General features: G+C 31.0%; 1 protein-coding gene across 1 annotated transcript in view; it reads left to right on the plus strand.

Annotated features, from left to right (window-relative positions):
• The first annotated feature begins 9,009 nt into the window (after window positions 1-9,009).
• LOC117111050 (potassium voltage-gated channel protein Shal-like) overlaps window positions 9,010-20,720 on the plus strand; it is a 58,838-nt gene continuing 47,127 nt past the window's right edge. The window contains exon 1 of the mRNA XM_033253936.1: window positions 9,010-9,169. Within this exon, the coding sequence (XP_033109827.1) occupies window positions 9,017-9,169 (153 nt within the window). The 5' untranslated portion in view covers window positions 9,010-9,016. The remainder of the gene's footprint in view (window positions 9,170-20,720) is intronic.

The following is a 20,720-nucleotide window of genomic DNA, read 5'->3' on the forward strand; positions in this document are numbered from 1 at the left end:
TGCATGTAAGTGATACAAATGGAATGAATTAATTCAATAAGCAGAATCGTTGACCTATATGTAGACTAGTATTCAGATGACTTGGGTATACAATGCAGTAGAGCAATGTAAAAGTATATAGGAAGAGAATATTTTATATTTTTAAAATTTAAGACCCAGCAGTATATGAAATTTCTAGAAAAAAAAAGCAATATATTTGTTCAACATGTTGTTCTACCTCAGTTCATTGAGTATAGGCCCACTACCTACTTTTGTTTCAATTCTACACATCAGCATTTCCCTGGCAAAGCCCAGGCCATTATGTCTATTTATCAAGGTTGATCCTGGTGGTCTGCATTCTATTGTTCGGCTTAGTGGACTCTGCAATTTAGGAGAGGTAGTCCCAGATTAGAGAATGCGATTTGATTTGGTCATACCTACTCTTTCCATTACCACAGCAAAAGTCATGCGACTCCGATTCTTAGTTGAGCATGTGCTACATCCTGCACAGACGCCTGGTGTGGCTATCCATGCAGTGTGCGAGCATGTGGGGGGATCGTCAACAATATTTATTACATTTTAAGATGTGCGCGGCTATTTAGGCTGTCGATATCAAACATTTGTGCGTAATAAAGAAATTAAAATTCACTTTCAGTTGGTTATTATCACTGTAATATCACAATTACATTGAGAGAAATAGTTACACGGTTTTATATGATTTCCAATATATTTTATTGAGAAACTCTTTGAATTAAAATCAATACTCAGTGTTTCATTGAATAATTCACTATATACCATTTATATTCCCACTTGGTGGTCGAATCATTTTTAAGTATGACCTATAAATGCCACATCTTCATTTAGAAAGAACATCTCTCCATAGAAGATTCCGAGAACGGCTGCATCAATTTCCCGGACAAATTATTAGACTAATTTACATATTGAGAAACATTTGGTTTTGTTGTACGCAGATTTGAAGTTGATGATGTTTAATATGAACAATTATCTAGCGTGTGTCTTTCAAAATGGATTATCACGTATCTGTGTTATATTCAACGATTTTGATGTGTCGTAATGCTTGACACGGACAGTTCACCTGAATATTTTTTTTTCCCAGTAGATACATTGTGATATGATGCGATAGTCTAAATTAATGTTTCTTTTGCAGAGTCGCTAGTTTGAACACTGGAAGATCTGCCTGTAGTCAAATCTAGAAAAGAACAAAAATCCAATTTAAACATTAAGTTACTTAGTTAAAAGGATAAGTAAAGCTCTAGAGAAACTATTAAATTTTATGTGACAAAAAGTTGGGATATGCCATTATATAATGCCCATACATAGGCACATTAGTCACTAAAATTTTATTGTGGGAATCTAGCTTTACTGACCACCATCCTCACATTAATTTCTTTTATTTTTTCTGATGTACTGTAAGTATTCGAAATTAAATTCTTTGTAAATGATTACTATTGTCTACTTAATTATATTTTTAAAATGTATAATTATGTAAATAGTATAATTTACAAAATTCCTACATTACTTTTACCTTCTTTCTTATTATTTGGAATTAAAATTTCAAACACCTGAATATATATATGTCTTAAGAAAGGTGGTCAGATGAATAGACACCATATACACTTTCTTTAACAGTGTAAAAATCCATAAAATAAAAGGATATAAAAATACACTTCTATTGTTAAGGTGTTGTAAACCGTGTATGATTTATTGATGCAGCTCATTTACTCATCTTAGGACTGTTCCCATGCTTCTTAAGAGGGCATTGGACGCGTGGTACCAAGTATCTGTTATTAATCTATCGATTTGTTTTTTTTTTGTCTTGGTTCTATTTATTGAGTCTCGATGCTTTCCCTGTCGTTGTGTTTGCATGACATAGTTTGAACTGAAGACTGTATGCAAAGTCAAGGTTGCTGGTACAAATATTGATCGCAGAGTACAATACACTCTACAGTGAAGGGCAGTGTGTAATTCAACGAAGCAGGCTAGGTTGCTTGTGATGAGTCTCTTTAGGTGCAAATACTAGCTTTGCTTATTTAAACCAATTGCGGGGGTGTAGCTTCGAGCTGTGATTTCACCCCCTCCACAATGCAAATGAGTTCTGCTAAGTGGTGAGAAAATAAAACTTTCTAACATTACATCTTAGCAATCTGCTGCAATATCCACTTTCACAGCTAAACATCAAAAAATTATTTTTTAAGGAAACATCATAACTTTCAGTCAAAAACACATTTGATCTTAACATTGTTTTATAATTTGTGTTATATAAATTCTAAATTATTATTATTATTATTATTATTATTGTTATTATTATTTATTATTGTTATTACTATTAATATTAATTATTATTATTTAATGTTACTATTATTATCATTATTTATTATTATTATTATTATTATTATTATTATTATTATTATTATTATTATTATCGTTATTATTATCATGTCCTTTCATTACTTTAGCAATTAAGCATATTTAAAGTATATAAAAAAGAACTGAAATTTCATTGCTTACTTGTTACACCAAACAACAGTATTAATAAAATAATAAAAATATTTTGAAATAACTTTGTATGAATCCAAATGTATATAATTACATTGAAATTTTCTTTTTCTTTCTTTCAATCTCAATATAAGAGAAAACTATATTATTTTACTCACCTAAATGTAGTATGCGATTAAAAAAATATCTTATTGTATTGTATTGGATCAACATTGAATTAAATTTATTTTATTTCTCTCTATATACAATACATAAAAACACTATATATATACAGGATACAATAATAGAAAAATCATTAACAGAAAATTGTACAGTAAGGATATATTTTCCGCAAGTCTGGAATATGGCCAAAGCAATTACTATTAAAGTATGCATCGCATCTTGGATGGATCATATCGTACAGACTAATATTGTCACCTGTAGTAAAATATATCATTATTTGATGTCGAAAATATGACACTAATATTCTTCTATGACACTTGAATCGTGAAAGTAATCGTCCTATTGTATTTTACCTGGTGCTCTTTGAATGTTTCATATCATATTTATAATGAGATTTTAAAATAACTGAAGAGGCCGATGTGAGAAATATATAAGCTTCTTGAAATATTTGTCATAATCATTATCACAATCATTGCTGTCATCTGTAATCGTTTCTTTGATGTCGTCTTTCTCATAACATCATCAAAATCATTGTTAATTATAATCTTATCATTTTTGTCATTATTTATATTAATCATCATATATAATTTATCATTATCATTATATCACCAAATTCATCATCGTTATAGTCCTCTTTATCATATTCATTCATCATTAGCATTATCATTATCACCATCTCTATTCATTATCATCACTTATTATCATCATTGTCATCATATTTATCATCATTTTCATTATCACTGTGATTTGCAATCAACATCAACATTATGTTTGTAGTAATCATAGTCGTCATTTTAGTTGTTGTCATCCTATAATCACCATCATTATCATTAATCATCACAAACATTTTTACCACCATTTTCATCACCACTATCATTACCTTCATCTTCATCACCGTTATCATAATCATCCATGAGACTTTAACAGACTGTTGGTACTGGAGGATACTTCTGCTGTTAAATTGAAAACAAAAAATGATTATGAAAAAAATTAAGTTTGATCCCAAATAATTGGATCAATATTGGCACATTGCAAATGGTCTTTTTGGTTCCAATATAAAAATGGAATAAAATACAGACAACAGTAACCAGGAGTAAAGATAAGAAAATATTATTGTATTAATTTATCTGTTACATACAGGAAAGGATTTAAGGGGAGCTGCTTCTCCCCTCCCTTTTTGTGGAAGTTAAAAAAAAGCAGAAAAAAAAGAAGGAAAAAGACATTATTTGATCGCCCAAAACACCTCAGAGGTTATTTTACGGGTGTCTAGAAAACAAAAATTTCCTGGACCAACTAGGATAGTGTTGTCTCTCGATCAATCACCCCCCCTCCCCGGACATCCGTGGATCCTCCCCTGACATAGACAATACTGTCCATCTGTATATGATTCAACAAGAACATTTGAGCCAGTTTTTTTGTATCTTACTATCTGGGGTATAAAGGTGTAAGTGTATTATACAGGTCTATACTTATCAATGGAATAATTTTGAGAATATGAATAAGGTCATAGTAGGTCATCATAAACAACACTATATTTCATGATTATATTTCATTTGAATTGAGGATCAGTATTAAGAGCTATAAACAATGGTCTTTATGGTAATTGAAAAGCCATGATTTGGCTTGTTAGTATTCATGCATCGCCAGTAAGTGTGTGGTGCCAAAGAACATACTGTAATGTGGAATCAATAGATATCAAATAAATTAAGATAAATATTAATACGTCATATCTGGCCTTGGGATAGTGTTTCAGGCAAATTTATGAAATTACGAAATGAAACCAATTAGCGAAAACGAAGAAATCATAATCGACATTGGTTGGGAAATTAATTTTTGTGCTTTTAGACTTTTATAGCATACATGTGTTATATGTGTTTTTTTCAATTTTCTGTTGGTTTCCAGAGTTAATAATTTAGTATTTGAATAAATCAAAATATGTATTTGTATCATAGATTTGTGAATATATCGAGCCAACATGTGCTGTGTGGAAGAAACATCACAAGAATTTTTTTTCACATTATATACATAATTTCCTAAATACATATTAATAATAAATGTATTAATTTTATTTATAATGTTTTAAATGAAACTAATGTACAACTTCATCCTCAGTATTTTTTGTAAGTCATAAATGAGAAAGTGTGTATGGTATGTGTGATTTTTATATTTTTATTATTTTTTTCAGCCCGTACTTCTTTCATGTTTACTAGAGCCACCGCTCACCGCTCCGCGTGTTAAACCTCTATTCGGTATTAATTTTAAAAAATTTTTGTATAAAATAAAAAATATTCTAAGATATTTGAGAGCTGCTTGACAAAAAAATTTGGAAGAACTAAAAAATGGGCCATGAAGGTTTGTTGGAAATCACCTCCAGTTTATGTGTACAAAATTTCCTGCACGTCCGTAAATGGCGGTGTTGGACGCTTTTAAAGTTCCGGTAACAAAAACAGCAGTGAGGTTCTGGGTTCCCCCTTGCACAGACCTAAAAATATTAAATCTGTGTTTGTTGGATTGTAATACGTATAAACTCTGTTTAATATCTTTTTAGGGTGCATTTGCAAATATCACGGCCCTACATTCAATTAAAATAACACAGATTCATGTATTCCACACAAGTGTTTGAAATTTCTGCCAATTAAATTCTGAATTTTCCATTGTGTACATAAATGTATTAAATGCGGTTGTATTCATGAAATGCTTTTGGTTATTAAAACAAGCGAGAGATAGGATTTCAGTTGGCAACTATGAATTGACTATTAGATTTCCAGTGTAAGTGCAATTACATCGGCCACAATCATAAGATAATTTTAAAGCTTTTGTCATGAAGCATCCCAATTATTTCATTAATTTGGGTATCAAAGCTGAAAAACCATATTTCATGAATTCATTGAGTTAATACATAGAACATTCGCTAGCCCACCCATTTCTTTAGTCCTCCAATTTCGCAAAACATTTGCAAATACATTTTTGGAAGTTTTATCTAGTCTAGAAACATTATGTCATGTCTAATAAATTGGTGGAAAAAATATTCTTGTCCATGGCAGTCAAACATGTTACAATGCAACAATAATTATTTTAACATTATTCCAGTTTTGTATTCATTGAGATTCATCAATATAATATTATGGTGAAATTGTTCTCTCATCATCACTTTGGTCATCCTGTACATGTTATAATAATATCATTATTAAAAAATATCATTATTAAAAAAGTTGATTATTCTTGAAGAGGATATATGGTTGAAATTGTCCCATCTGTCATGAAATGACATCTGGTTGTGAATAAAGTATCCCAAGAGATGTAACAAGTCTCTCAACAGTTAGGTGTAAAACAGGATTTCTTATAGATTATAACAGAAGGTTATGAACCAAGTCACTCACAAGCTGTAAAATAGGCTCCCAGCAGGAACATGTGTCTACTGCTCGACATGTGTTTTGTTGGCTACTTTTAACTCATCCATGCTTTCTGTGTTGACAATTCACTAGGATAACTGTACAAGTATATACCAAATTATTGTAACTTTTTAGTGAACATTCTATGACAGGTCTTATCTAGCAGCTTTCTGTGATGTCAACTCAGTTGATAACTTCCTTTAAATAGGACAGGTCTTATTTAGCATGGCATCATATTTTGTAGACTAATACTTTTCATTTTTATCTTTAGCTTATGAGTATGACCCATCCCATCATTCCTCTACCAGATTTACTCTTACAAAGTCAACTGCCAGATGACAACAATCTATCTACTACTCCTCTAGGGCAGTAGTCACAAAAACAACTTGTTAAACAATCATTTAGGTTTCTTTTGAAATGCAACAACTTGTTAAACTGTTTTATGACATTTCTCATACTGTAGTTGCGAAGAATACAGCAACTACTCGTGAAACAATTCTTCGAGAGTCTCTTAAGATGCAACAACTATTTACAAACCAATCCTTTAAATCCTTGAGATGAAAAAAACTTTGGCATAGACAAAGTCTCATTTAGTGTAAGAACTAGTTGTGAATTGAATTTCTTAAGCTCCAACAAATACTTTTATAAAGCATCCATTATCAAGATATACAGTAACTACCTGTTGAATAGTCTATTTAAATATATTTGAAGATGTACTGTAACAACTAGTGTAAAACAGTACCTTTAAGTCTTTCAAAAAATATTGCAACTGGTTTTAAGACAAGTCTGCCATATGTAATGTAGTATGGAACATGCAACTACTTTAGAAACCGTCTGTTAGTTTCTTACAAAATCTAGTAATAATTTACCTGTAGACATGTTAATGCTTATAACTAGTAAGAAGTGGTAGTGAATCTACCATTTGATTCTTTTATGAGATGCAACAGGAACAACTAGTTACAAAACATTCCCTTTATGTTTGTCATGAGATACAGAACTATCTAGATGTATGTATTATAATTATTCGATGTTTTCTTCTTCAATTTTGTCTCAATCCATCTTGGTTACTGCATTCCTCTTTTTGCAAATTCTCAAATTTTCAGACTTTAGACGTTAGCTGCATGTATTATAGCATAACTAGATGTATGTATTATGATTTTTTGATGTTTTTTTTTTTTCGTTTTTATCGCATCTATCTTGGATACTAGAATTCTCCTTTTTCCAAAATCTCAAATTTACAGACTTTCGAACTTAGCAGCATTCATGGACTGTCATTCTCACATCGTCCATGTTCTCCAAAAGGTCTGCTTGCCTTCAACTGATTCACATACTAAGTATAGCACCATTGACACAGATCTGTGCGTCGCTTAAATGACTTTTCAACTTTCCAAATAGTATCTAGGGCAAGTTAATAATTTTTGTACAGGTTTTCAGAAGTTTACATTAAGCCCATAATTATTATTATTCTAAATTATTCTGCCATCCGTCATTTTACTCCATACAGTATGATCATCATCTATCATTCTTATTAGTTTTAAATTTATGCAAATAAATACAAACTTTGCAAGTTCTTACAAAATCATTGAATGTGTTAACATTCCTTCTGAAGATATTATATATGAATTTTACTTTTCTTTAATTTCGTTTATTTCCTTTTTCCAATTTTAGAAATTTTTTATATGCTATATTTAGTAACATTCAACTCAAAATCCATATTTTATTGACTTGTGCTAATTTGTTATCCACAAAGTAAAAATGCTACTCCACTTAATTCTTTTCTTAATCCCATTTTTTTTTTATCCATAAGGCTTTAATTTGACATTTTTTGTTTCTCTTTTGTTTCTTTTTCCATTTTTCCCCTGATAAAGTACAAAGAGCCATATAGCAACAAAGTTTAACTTCTCATTGTTACATAAATTATTATGATTTTGGTTTTCTAGGGTAATGAATTGACTAGCCTTCATAGCTCAAGTATAAATCAGTCGACATTGATGGAACACATGAATTATGCTGTCATGTTTTAACATGGATGAACTCTTTTCACTTCATTTAATGTATTTATTAGTTTGCTGTCTGAATTGATAACTTTCTATGATTTATGTTATAAACAACATTACATAAATAATAAATTATAGACAGTGAGTGGAACAGAGACAGATGAAGGAAATTTATGTTAGGGTCTTATTCTTCATGTGAAGTGAAGATAAATCATTGATAAGAATACAAAAAAAAACTTGTTTCTTGTGTGCTAACTATAATTCGTTTCTTTAATAAGTTTGAATAAAATACAGTATATCAGGTAGATTGTGAGTCATATAGTTAAAAATTTACTTTTTGATTGGAAAATGTAAAAAGAAAACTTTTCACAAAATCAATAAAACATTTAATTGCTAATGTAAATGTATCAAATATGTTATCGACTTTTAATTAGAGATAGATCTGCAGTAAGCTATTAAGTTTTTCCTAATTCACAAACCTTTTACTACAAAAATATTACCAGCCAATTTAGTGCTGTACACATGCAAAGAATATAAAACAGTTCTGTTGATACTTGATAAGAAAATATTTTTCACCCAAATGTGTTTTATTTATGAAAGCTAATATACAGTAATCTTTTACGTAAATATGATTACTAAGCAATTTGAATATATATTTTTTTTTATTTGTTCAAAATAGTTTTTTTATTTTAATCATAACTTTTTTTGATTATACAAGAATTCATTAAACAAACTTTTTTACATATCAAACCCACTCCCATAGTTTGGCTATTCATTCCAAATAGACTGTATTTCTAGTATCCTCAGTGGTGATCCTAGTGTCTGCAATCCCCCCCCCCCTTCCCAACCACCCTATAACGCTCCCGCTGGGTATCCTCAGAGAATTAAAGTTGGAATTGAACTTTCAGCTATATGACTTGCTTCTCATTGTAATCATCCGTTTTTTTTATCTCATATAGGTACGGTGATATGGTTCCTACGACAATCGTCGGGAAAATAATAGGGGGTATGTGTTCATTATGTGGGGTGCTCGTTATAGCATTACCTGTGCCTGTAATTGTCTCAAACTTCAGCAGAATTTATCACCAAAGCCAGAGAACGGATAAACGCAAAGCACAAAGAGTAAGTACAAAGTTCACTCGTAATTACCCGCATCACGATAAACATTTGCTGATGGTACTTCATACGGATTATCAGCATAATATGCTTAAGATGCATTCTCACACGTTGTGTCTATTTTGGTTCATATTCAAGAATATAAACTTCTTGAGATTCATTTCTTGAGCACCAGTTGGTCATATTTACGTCAATCGACACTGTTAAAATGCGTTCTGCACATCAACTTGTGAGATAAGATAACACAGCAAAAATTACTAGATTTGATATTCTCCTTTGAAAAGTGAAATATGATTGGTTTTTTTTAATTTCAGGTCTTATTGTTTTATACCAAAATAAATAAATAAAATATGCAAAAAAATAATGAAATAACAATATTTTAAAGTTTTCTGCTCTTTTCCATATAGTTTCTTATTATATTTTATCTTTTAATCTGGTTGGTAATTATTTATTACCTGTTAGTTGACCCATCATTAGCAAATTTGTTACTTTCTCTTTTGTGTTCAAAAAAGCATTGATTTATAAAATACTAAAAACAATTTTTTTTAAATGAAATTTCAGATTACAATACAAATTTAACATTGCATGACCTGAAACATAGTCAGAATTTTAGACTTAAAGCACTATGCATCCTATTCGAAAAATAGCATGTTAAAAGAAAGTTAGTAGCTATACTTTTTCTATCTAGACAGACAGACAGATGCATCATGTATTAAACTATTTAAAAATTTTGTGCTCACTGTACAGAAATTGAACTCGTGCGTGATAGTGCTAAATGTATTGAATGTGTACATGATAAAACTTTACACTAGGCCCATAAAAATGTGCGTGGGTGATGCTTGTAGTGACAAGAAGCGAAAATGTCAAACCACTTTTAAACTTGCTCACAGGTGGCCATGATCAAAGCTACAAATGCCTACTTCATCCAGTGGCGGCGCTACTGGGGCTAGGGGGCTACAGCCCCACACGTCGGGAACCTTGGATCCCCCGTTGGGGATATCCTTGCGCCGCTACTGACTTCATATTGCAGACTAAAGAAAAAAAAAATTAAAACTTTATATCATGAAACAATCTTGTCGTGATTTATACAACCTGGTTGTTATGGATTCCAATAATTTATCTTGCTTGTAGGCATTGAAGAATTAAACATGTTTAAATGAAATGTATTCATTATTTTACTATGCAGAATTTGTGGTAAAGAAAAGCCAGACAGTCACTTCTGCATATTGCATTTCTGAGATAATGGCCAAAACATAGAATGTCAACATTTATTTTAAAATCTATTTTATTGCTCTAAACTAAACTCCTATATTTATACATCATACTACTGTATGTTAATATTTTTCCTATTTTCAATGTCACCACTTTTCAACCAAAAGCAATGAAATTGTAAACTTTGAAGGCTGATTTCTTAAATATTGTACTTTAAGTAGCTATATGTTAAAGCCCCAGTAATTTATATTGAAAAGTAAGACTTAAATGATTCTTTTACCATTTTATAACTTTAATTTTACTGATTAACCATGTATTAATATATAAAAATCAATTTTTGCAAAGAGAAACTTGTTTGACTTGTATTTACCATATTTATGAATATTGTTCAAGAGGTGTGTGTTGGCACTTCCTGCTCTATCCAAGCTGTTCCATGCTGACTATCATATGACTACGATTTAACTGCTACTGTATCTGTAGATTGGTGAAACCATTGAATGTTGAACGTCAGAATTCTATTTAAGACATCCACAGGGGTTTATGATGGGCTTCACCGTAATCAAAGATAATATAGCCTAATAATACATTCGGGAAAATCACTAAAATTTGAATTCTAGGCCTTTTTATATATACCACGGTTGGCAATCAATTCATGATCTTTTCCATGAAACGTTTTGTCCTGTGATAATAGACATTTCCAGTGAGATTCCTCTTTCGTACAAACTGCTAAGATATATCTCACCATAATGATGAATAAATTGAAATATTAAACATAGATTGAAGATTGAAGACGCATAACAGCTTGAATACAAAAACTGTAGAAATTCACACTGAAGGAAATTGCATCACAAAAACTGTGATGTCAAATAAGGGAATTGACCTCAGTCGTTAAGTAAGTCAAATGCGAATTGGTTGAATTTGTGCTCAAAATAAATATGTCACGATCTTAGAACCAAGATCATGATTTCTTATCTTAGTCTCCGAACTTACATTAACGTTAAATCTTAACATGATCTTAGCATGTGCAATTTAACCCCAAACATCATGATGTCCAACATTATGACTTTTGGCGAAAGACACACACACACATGCACCCCCCCCCCACACACACACACACACATATATATATAGTATAGTATATATATAGTATTATATTATAGTATTACATATATAGTATTATTAATTATTTTGTTGACGAATTGGTTGATGCCTAAATTAACAATTTTTGCATGAAAATTACTCAAACGTTAAAGGGAGGGCATATAACCCAAGGTAGGTTTATATCCTCTGCAGTACTGTAATAATAATCTGTGGCTATGATGTACAATAAAGGTTGGTTTAGAACAACAGAGAACTAATTTGATTGGCCAGTTTCGATCATGTGATGTTTAGAAAAGAATTGAAACCTAGTTCCCATACCAGTTGATGTTAAACTTCGGTACTAATATATGTTACCAAGACAATCTAATAACGAAACATTTTAACTGTAAAAACATGTTTTTATAACATGAGCAGAGAATCAAAACATGAGCTCAAATGTATGCTGCAATTTGTACAGATCTTTTCATAACATACTGGTTGTTACGGAAAATTGCTCTGTCCCGAGAATATGCAATTTTAGATTTGCCTTATGTGAGAATAATGCATATTCATAAATAATATGAATTCATTTTAATAATATCCAAGATCAATGTAATAAAATATTGTGGTGTATTTCCTAAACAAAATATGAATTTTATATATCATTATAACAGTTAACAGTAAAGATAAATATAATTATTAATATTTCTGTTTAAGTATTTTATGTATATTGATATAAAGTATAATAGTATTAAATATTTCTGTTATTTTTTTTCCTCATAAAGATTTATATTGTTTTTTTAATAATTATTATATATATATTATTTAATACTATACATTTAAAATTAATTTTATTATATTCTTTAGATGTTATGAACATAGTAAGCACTTAAAGAACTTAGCAATACCTGGCATTTTTAATTGTCATAATTATATCCAAATAATTAAAATATTCTTGTTTTATAATAGGTAATAAATTTATATATATTATTTAATAGTGCAAGCATGATTATTTATTTTGGTGGTGCTATTATAAGCTTATATATTTTATCACAATTCATATTTTTCTAAAAACATTTGCTAGGTATTTTTCATGTTAGTATATCATTATTATTGAATTGTAATATGCTAATCATAATAATTGAGACGATGATGTAAAATGTGATAATAAATTATTTCGTTGATTGAATAACGCACAGCAACGACAGAGCTGTGCATGGTTGAGGGAACAGTACATTCATTTGCAAGGCTGAATGTACATCAATTCGTACGAAGTGTGAACACGTGTATTGTAAACATATGCTACGATTGAGGAAAACATTGAGAATTGGATCTCTATTTTGCATCTCAAAGATTGTCTAATAAAATCTTGATAAATTTTTAAAACATAAATTTAAAATGATTAACTGATGTCAATTTTTTTAATGATTTATGGATCTTGAAGCCCTGTTTAGACTATTAAACTATATTGGACAAATACATGACATGCCTAAATATGGTGATGATGACATCACATCATGACCTGTGTATAGGCACAACATGACTATATATGGGCATACAACAGTTTTTTGTCAAAGAGAATTTGTGGTGTGTTTAATACAATACATTAGATTTATAGCTATTTTAAATCTTGGTTTCCATACAATAGTTACAAGCTATCGCCGACAGCTTTCAGTGATACTGATTGGTTGGTCTTATCAGGGAGCCTTCCCTTCCCGATTGCATCAAGGACTGCTACTATGCAGTACAACGATTGCACTGCAAAATACTAGCGATTTTTAGGAAACCAGGACTTAAGGGTGTAAACAATACTCAACCATTTCCTTCCAACACCTGACAATTTCTTTTAGAAGCACAAAGCGAAATTAATTGGCATATGAAAATTTCCAGTTAATTCACCAGAAAAATAAAATTGGTATAAATTGCACCTTTTGAAATGTTATGTACACATAGCAGTAATTTGATCATGTGACCTGATGGTTAGTATGTAGCTCTTTGGATCATTCATACAATGTACAAATCTGATTTTTGATTTATTTTTAGGTATTCTGTTATAGTAATTTAAATCCCTTTGTGTATTTGCAATTTTAAATGTATCTTAGTCACAATAGAACTAGTGTATACATTTTTAAATGTCAGTATAAATACATTGTATGAAATAGCTTTGTATGACGAATATAGATTCTCTGAGGACATGTAAATGAGGGATCTGTTTCTGAATACATATTTTAAATTTGAGTAAAATTAATATAAATTAAGATTACTTCTAACTTACTTTGCTGGAATAAACCTCAAAAATTGATTAGCTTGTTAAATAAACCAAATAAATTAAATCAAACATGCAATGAGCACTTTGGGGGAGGGAGAGATTTCCTTGCTACTCAGTTCCCCCCCCCCCCCCCCCCCCCCCCAGTCATATCAATCGTCAATTCATGGCCACCGGCCACTTACAAACAATGCATTTCAGAAACTTTTTACATTTGTAGTAAATATACTGAGCATTTAAATAAAAATAACAAGCACATGGATGTGTTACCTATTGAACTTGTGATTTTATAAATTATAATAATGTAGAGATTTATGCCTCGCCTTATGCCAAGGGATGCAAGACGTTGGTGATGTAATTATTACCCCTGGTCATCGGATCCATAATCAAACCAACACAAAGTGAAACTTCCTCCTCTCCCTGTGGAGTATTCCTAGTCATGCGTACAATTTAATGACGATTGAGACTAATACTTGCACTACTCATCATTTTGTAAGTGTACATTTTTTTTGGTAGTATCTTTGTTTCTTCCTTATCCATTATTTGTATTTGTAAGTAGTTCTTGTTTGATTTCATGATCTGATACCATATGGTAAAGGTACATACGGCCTCATGGAAGAACACCTCCTTGGTGAACGAGCTTCCGTTGTAAAAGAAAGATCTTATTATTTTTATTATATTATGACACACCATCCTACCAGGTACCCATTTATACTTCTGGGTGAATGATAAGCAAACATAGGTAAAGTGCCTTGAACAGGAACACAAGCATTGTGACGAGCGTCGGTCTCGAACTCCCGATCTCACGATCAGAAGTCCAACACCTTACACGTTGCACCACAAGCTCCTGTAATTGTATCGCCGGGCTGCTTTTGGAAAAACATACTATCCCCACCTAGAATTTTACCTTGCGCCCCCGCCCCACATCATTTTCCCCCTCCCCAAATTCCAGACACTGGCACTGCCACTAGTAATAATTTAAAAAAAAACATTTCACTGATTACAAACTTGTGATGCTAAAATGTAGGAATGTTATTCATATTATTTTTAATCACTGAGGATAATTTTCTTTTAAGTTTCTCTTGAAAGCATCTCAAATATTGAACTTTTTTTTTCCTGAGTATCTGACACTACAGGTATATCTCAAGTGTTACCTATCAAACATTAAAGAATTCTATCCATTTTTTATAATAGTAGATACTCTATGAGGCCACATCAATGTCTTAAAACAAAGATTGATGCTAGTGATATGTATAAATAATGTTAATCTAGAACCATAAATAAAAAATTATCAGCAGTAACATAAGTAAGTAGACTAGTTGGCTTCTATGTAGCATATCTTGGAGAATTGAAATGGGGGATCTGATGAGGATGTACAGGTGGAGTGGGTAGCTTGCAAAATAAGGTGATTTTAAACTTTTTAGCATGATTATTTTGCTTCGGCCATTTTCAATAGGGGGGGACGACTGGACAAACGCAAGCTTTTTTGGGGGAACAGTGCCTTCCCGTAGACCCCAAGGTATGCCACTGTGCTGATTCATTGCAAAGATACAGTTTTAATAATTGTAGGTTTGTATGGTTAGTAGGTTTCCATGATTTTCACTTTCAAATATTTTAAGTCCTGTAAAAAACAAGAATTTGTCTTTACAGTTCCGTTCCCTGTGACACATTATACAAACCTACCAAGTCTCACACATCCGGCATGAGACTCACGCTTTTCGACCAAACCTCAAGCTCTCGAGCCACTCACCTAAAAGCTCGCTCTTTTCTACTAAACTCTAGCTTTATTTTATTAAACCCAATACTTATTTATCAAAATACTTGAAGAATTCGCAATTCTATAGTTTATCAGGCCAAGAATCGTTGAAAATTTGAGCACTAGAGATCTATTTCAGATTGTACCAACAATCTCAACAGAAACAATGTTTTTTTTCTTTTTATTATTATTATCCAATAACCTCCTCAGACAATACACCTTTAAACTATACGCAAAAAATGTATAATATGACTTTCATCTTTGAACACAAATGGTTTTTTAATTCTCAGGTGTTTTCCATTTTTTCATATTGTGTTGTCATTTCATGAATATTTCAAGAGATTACTCGATGCTGGTTGCTGTTACATACACTACTTTGATATGCTGTTTCACACTTGCTTATAAGAATGCATACCAACAAAAAGTTTTTTATGATTATTGTATGATTTTTATTTACGTAATGCTTGAAGCTTGTCATGGAAAAATGGTTAAGTTGTCGCACAGGCCAGTATTATGTAAATGAGCTATAAAATATTGGCCTAAAAATCCAAAGTTGTTTTTCACTATAAATCAAGAGTTTAATGTTTTAATTAATCATGTCCTGAAGTCTTAGTTCTTGAAATGGTCAACAAATTGTTTATTTCAACATTATTTTGATAGTTACTGTAATTATATTTAGGTAGTTAATGTTAATTATAATTTATACACAAATAATTTTGAAAAGAATTTCTCAAAATCATGTTCATCTCTAGGAATGCTGTACATTCACTTCCTAATAACTAAAGCAAAATGTTCAATTTCAATGAATGACCCCTCATTTTAAAGATTACATACTCATTTATACTTGCATTTCAATTTTTGCTATAACATGCTTTAATTATTAAATATTATTTTCTAGATAGATTTATTATTTAATTTTTATATACTACATATTTACCAGGGTTTTCACGGTCTTTTGTAGCTTTAATAGAACAATAAAGATAGAAAATATTTTTATATATAAAAAAGTGGTCTTTATTTGGAGGTGGTTTTTAATTAGAGGGAAACCTTTACAAAGATGTTTAATAGAGGATTAATGAAATTAGCAATCTTAGATTTATTGGGTTATCTTGGTTAGTATTATCCATGCCTTTTGTAATTTTATATAATGATACTCGTCGACATAGTGTCAAATTAAATCGACTACAATACATATTGTCATTTAATGATGTGAGATGAATTAGGACGGTCATTACACGGCGGATCGAAACACGACCAGATACACTTAGGAATTAGTAGCCTGCGTTATTCGAGCAAGAATGCGTCGTGCCATATTCATGTGTGCAATTCTAGCATATTTTATTCCGTGGAAATGTTCCGAGCTTGCAGATCTATGTTGTATCTAATCCTGGTGATCGGTATAGTAATTATCTACAATATTGTGATATCAATATTTTCCGAATTCTTATACGTCATACAAAAATTTATTTTTATCATGTAATACTACATCAAAAATTGGTTGTTCAATTAGACCGTGGGTGGACAAGTGGATAAAAAAAAAAAAACTAAACTTGAAACAAAAATGGATAAATAAATAATTTTATCATGTTGATCTGTGTTCTGGGAGAATGCTTGGAGTACTAATGCTGTTCCGAACTCATGCATGAAAGTGGGAAGAGTTTCTTTGAAATGGATTCATGAACGAAATCCCCCGGTGTCCTTGTGATTATATTTACAAATTGTTATCACACAATTCAGCACGTTGTTGCCATCAGACAATATGAATAAAATGAAATTTGAATTTTTGTTGTTGTGTTCCTACACACTCCATTGATAACTACTGTATATTGTTGCAATTGTAGATGTTTTCCTTGTCGTTTTGATTGTGCTTTTTAAAGGGTTTGGAATTCATTTTTAAAAGTATTGTATGCATTTCCACCTTTCTGCGTCTGCTCAGTTTAAAGCAGTTTTAACTCTCATTTGCTATGTTTTTGTATTAATGATGTTCTAAGTATATGTCCGAAATAATAAAGTTGAATCCTACTTGAAGAATAGTTGAAGACATTTCATTGAGTATGGTATTAAATAAATCCATGATGATTGATAAACTATTTTTAAATTGAAATCATTTTATGTTAAAAAAAATATAACCATCACCTCAGGACAATCTATTTTGTTTTATGGTTAACAGTGGTCTCTTTTCCAGTTTAACCTGCCATCTGTCTTTTGAGTCTTCTATTGCTCGTCTCCAATTCCTCGAAAGTCTAATTGCATTTATTGGTAAACCATTATATTAGTGAATCAAATATTAATAGGGTCAAAAAATAATACGAACATAGTGATAGTAATGGTATTTTGAATATATCATATATATGATTAAAATTATAATCAACGTATGCCATGCAAACACATTGACAGGGGTCCCATTAAGTTGAAAGGACACTTTTAGGAAATATGGTTAAAAAGAGCTATGCTTAGTGAGGGTGGCAAATGATATAGTAGTACAAACATGTAAACAAGATAAATTTGCGGGAAATACGTTGATTTCCCTCGTTTTTTTTTTTCGTTTTTTTTTGGGTGTGCAGGAGTCTCAACATCAGAAATAATTAATAATAATGATAATAATTATAGTATAATAATAATTCTTTATTTGTCCTTATTCAAATTTGGGCCCAGCGCAGCACCACCACCCAATTAAACTACAACACATAACGGACATATACGGATACAGACATTGTCCTTAACCCGCCTAATTCTCAATGTGAGAGTTATTAGAGTAGTTAAGCGATTAGACTCCAATTTTGATAGCCAACGCTGGCTGGGTTGGAACTGGGGTCTTCACCATAAGAAGCAAGAATAATACCGCTCAGCCAACCACTCAGCTTATACTGTATAATTGAAACAAATGTCAAGTGTTCACCTATTTTGTATTCAGACAACATACATGCAGATTAAGGGATTACAAATATGATCAGATTGAGCTCAAGATTAAGGTTTGCTAATCCTCTTTTCATCCTAAACACATGTAACGTATATAATTTACGACAACTTAAATTTTGTAATAATATATTTATGGTTCAGGTTTTATGAATATTATACATGGATTGATTGTATTAGCAGAATTTTGTAGTTTTAGAAATTTTTGGTTCAAAATGAGAGATACAGTGTTGAAATTCATGTATAAAATGGTTTATAGTAGTGAACTGAAATATGAGCAAATTATTTATGGTTAAGTTTATGTAGCCTCTATGGATATCATTTGACCATTTGCTCCAACATTAAACCGAGTCAGATGAACATAAATCTACGCTAGCGGCGGGTCAGCTGAGTTGCTAGGGGTCAAACTGCGTACATTCAAAATCATAAATTTATAAAGAGGATAAAGGGATACATTAACAATCGTATGTGAAGCTAGTGTTGCAAAGTTCACTGTGTACGAACAGCAGTGTAGGTTTTATTTCTAGCTAGAGAAGAAAGAAATAGAACAGGAAAATGGAATGAAAATTGAAAGTATTTTTTAAGTAAGGATGGATAAAGGGAAGAGGATTGATTGAGCCAATCAGAAGAGGAGCTAAAACTCTATGCAGATTATCCAGTTATCTTTGACAAAAAAACTGTTGTATGCCCATATTTAGTCATGATGTGCCTATATATGGTCATGATATGACATGATATGGCCATACTTAGGCCTGTTGCATGATTTTGTCAAATAGAATTTGTTATTCTGAACAGTTCGAAATGAGAATGAGAATGAGAGAGGATGATAGAAGCAATGAGAACTGAGTTTGTCATGTTCAATATTTTCTCTCCTCTATATTATGAAGTTTAATTATATGATGTATGGTAAAACATGAATGTTTTAATCAAAATGTGGTTCTAAGTTCGAATCTTATCATAGTCAGTTGTGGAACTGTAACTTGGTACTTAAGATGCTTGCCTTTATAAACTCATAATCTTTTGTTGAAAAAAATCTTGCATAAAACAAGGATTCATTCTAAAATTAACTCCTCACTCTTGCCTGATAATGACTTTGTTTATTAAGCCTAACTTGCAAGTCATCGATATGATTAAGGTATAATTACATCTGTGACCTTCATTAGACACTTTATTATATTTTTATAGTATTATTCATTTTGACTAAATATACTGTTTATTTTGACTAAATATACGCCTACATGCATTAAGAACATTAATTTGTAAGGCAAGGTCAGGGAAAGCTTAAATAAACATTCAATATTATTCTGCAATGTTTGTTCTCGCAAGTGCGATGGGAACACTGTAACATTAAAATAATACTCATGATAATTTACAAAATGTGGGCCGTACATTTTAATTCTTTTCAGTTGTTGTATATAATCCTATCCATATTACAATATTAAAATAATTTTTTTAAAAATAGTATTTAAATTATATAATGTTAAGAAATGGCTTAAGGAAAAAATGATAAAAATGCTTAGTATGTTTTTTTCAGGATTTGGACCCAGGACCTTATAATTAGAAGGCAAGCACCCTGACCACCAAACCACCATAACCATCATAATAATTTTAAGAAAAGTATATTTCCTCATCATGGTTCGAACCATTATATGCACTGCAAAATTCCGCTTTACTAGACTGTTAAATATGACATGCCTAATATGGACATGGTGACATCACATCATGACCATATATATGCAAATCTTGACTATATATGGGCATACAACAGGAGGAGTTAAGCTATAAATCCATGCTGGTATTCCTTTGGGTTTTCCCATTTGGACATGACGTATTCCCAGGTAGATGTGATAATGTCTTATTAATATGCTTCTACGGATTCTTATGCAAAAGTATAAAATGTCCCATGGGTGTGCAGGCTTGTATACATTATTATTTTATGAACAATATCCAGAAACCGTATATGTGTAATGTGCGAAATTACCATTTCCCAATTTGTTGTTTTTTTTCTACACATATTTTATGATAGTTTTGAATATTGAAACAGATTTTACATAAATTAGATGGATTCTTGCTTCTCCCACTTTTACCTGCTTAAAACTGCTGTATGCCCATATATAGTCATTATGTGCCTATATATGGTCATGATGTGATGTCACTATGACCATATTTAGGCATGTCACATGTGGCCCTCATCCTTCTTATTTTTAAGATGGTTTCTTCCTTGTAAACCATGGAAGATTAAATTAAAATATAATATGATTTATTAATTATGCTGCTATTAGTTTTTTTTATTCTTTTAGAAATGTGTGTCATTCAGAGTTTAATGT

Source organism: Anneissia japonica, unplaced genomic scaffold, assembly GCF_011630105.1.
Source record: "Anneissia japonica isolate Jap-2015-1 unplaced genomic scaffold, ASM1163010v1 scaffold1511_len2985839_cov193, whole genome shotgun sequence".
Classification (NCBI taxonomy): Eukaryota; Metazoa; Echinodermata; class Crinoidea; order Comatulida; family Comatulidae; genus Anneissia; species Anneissia japonica.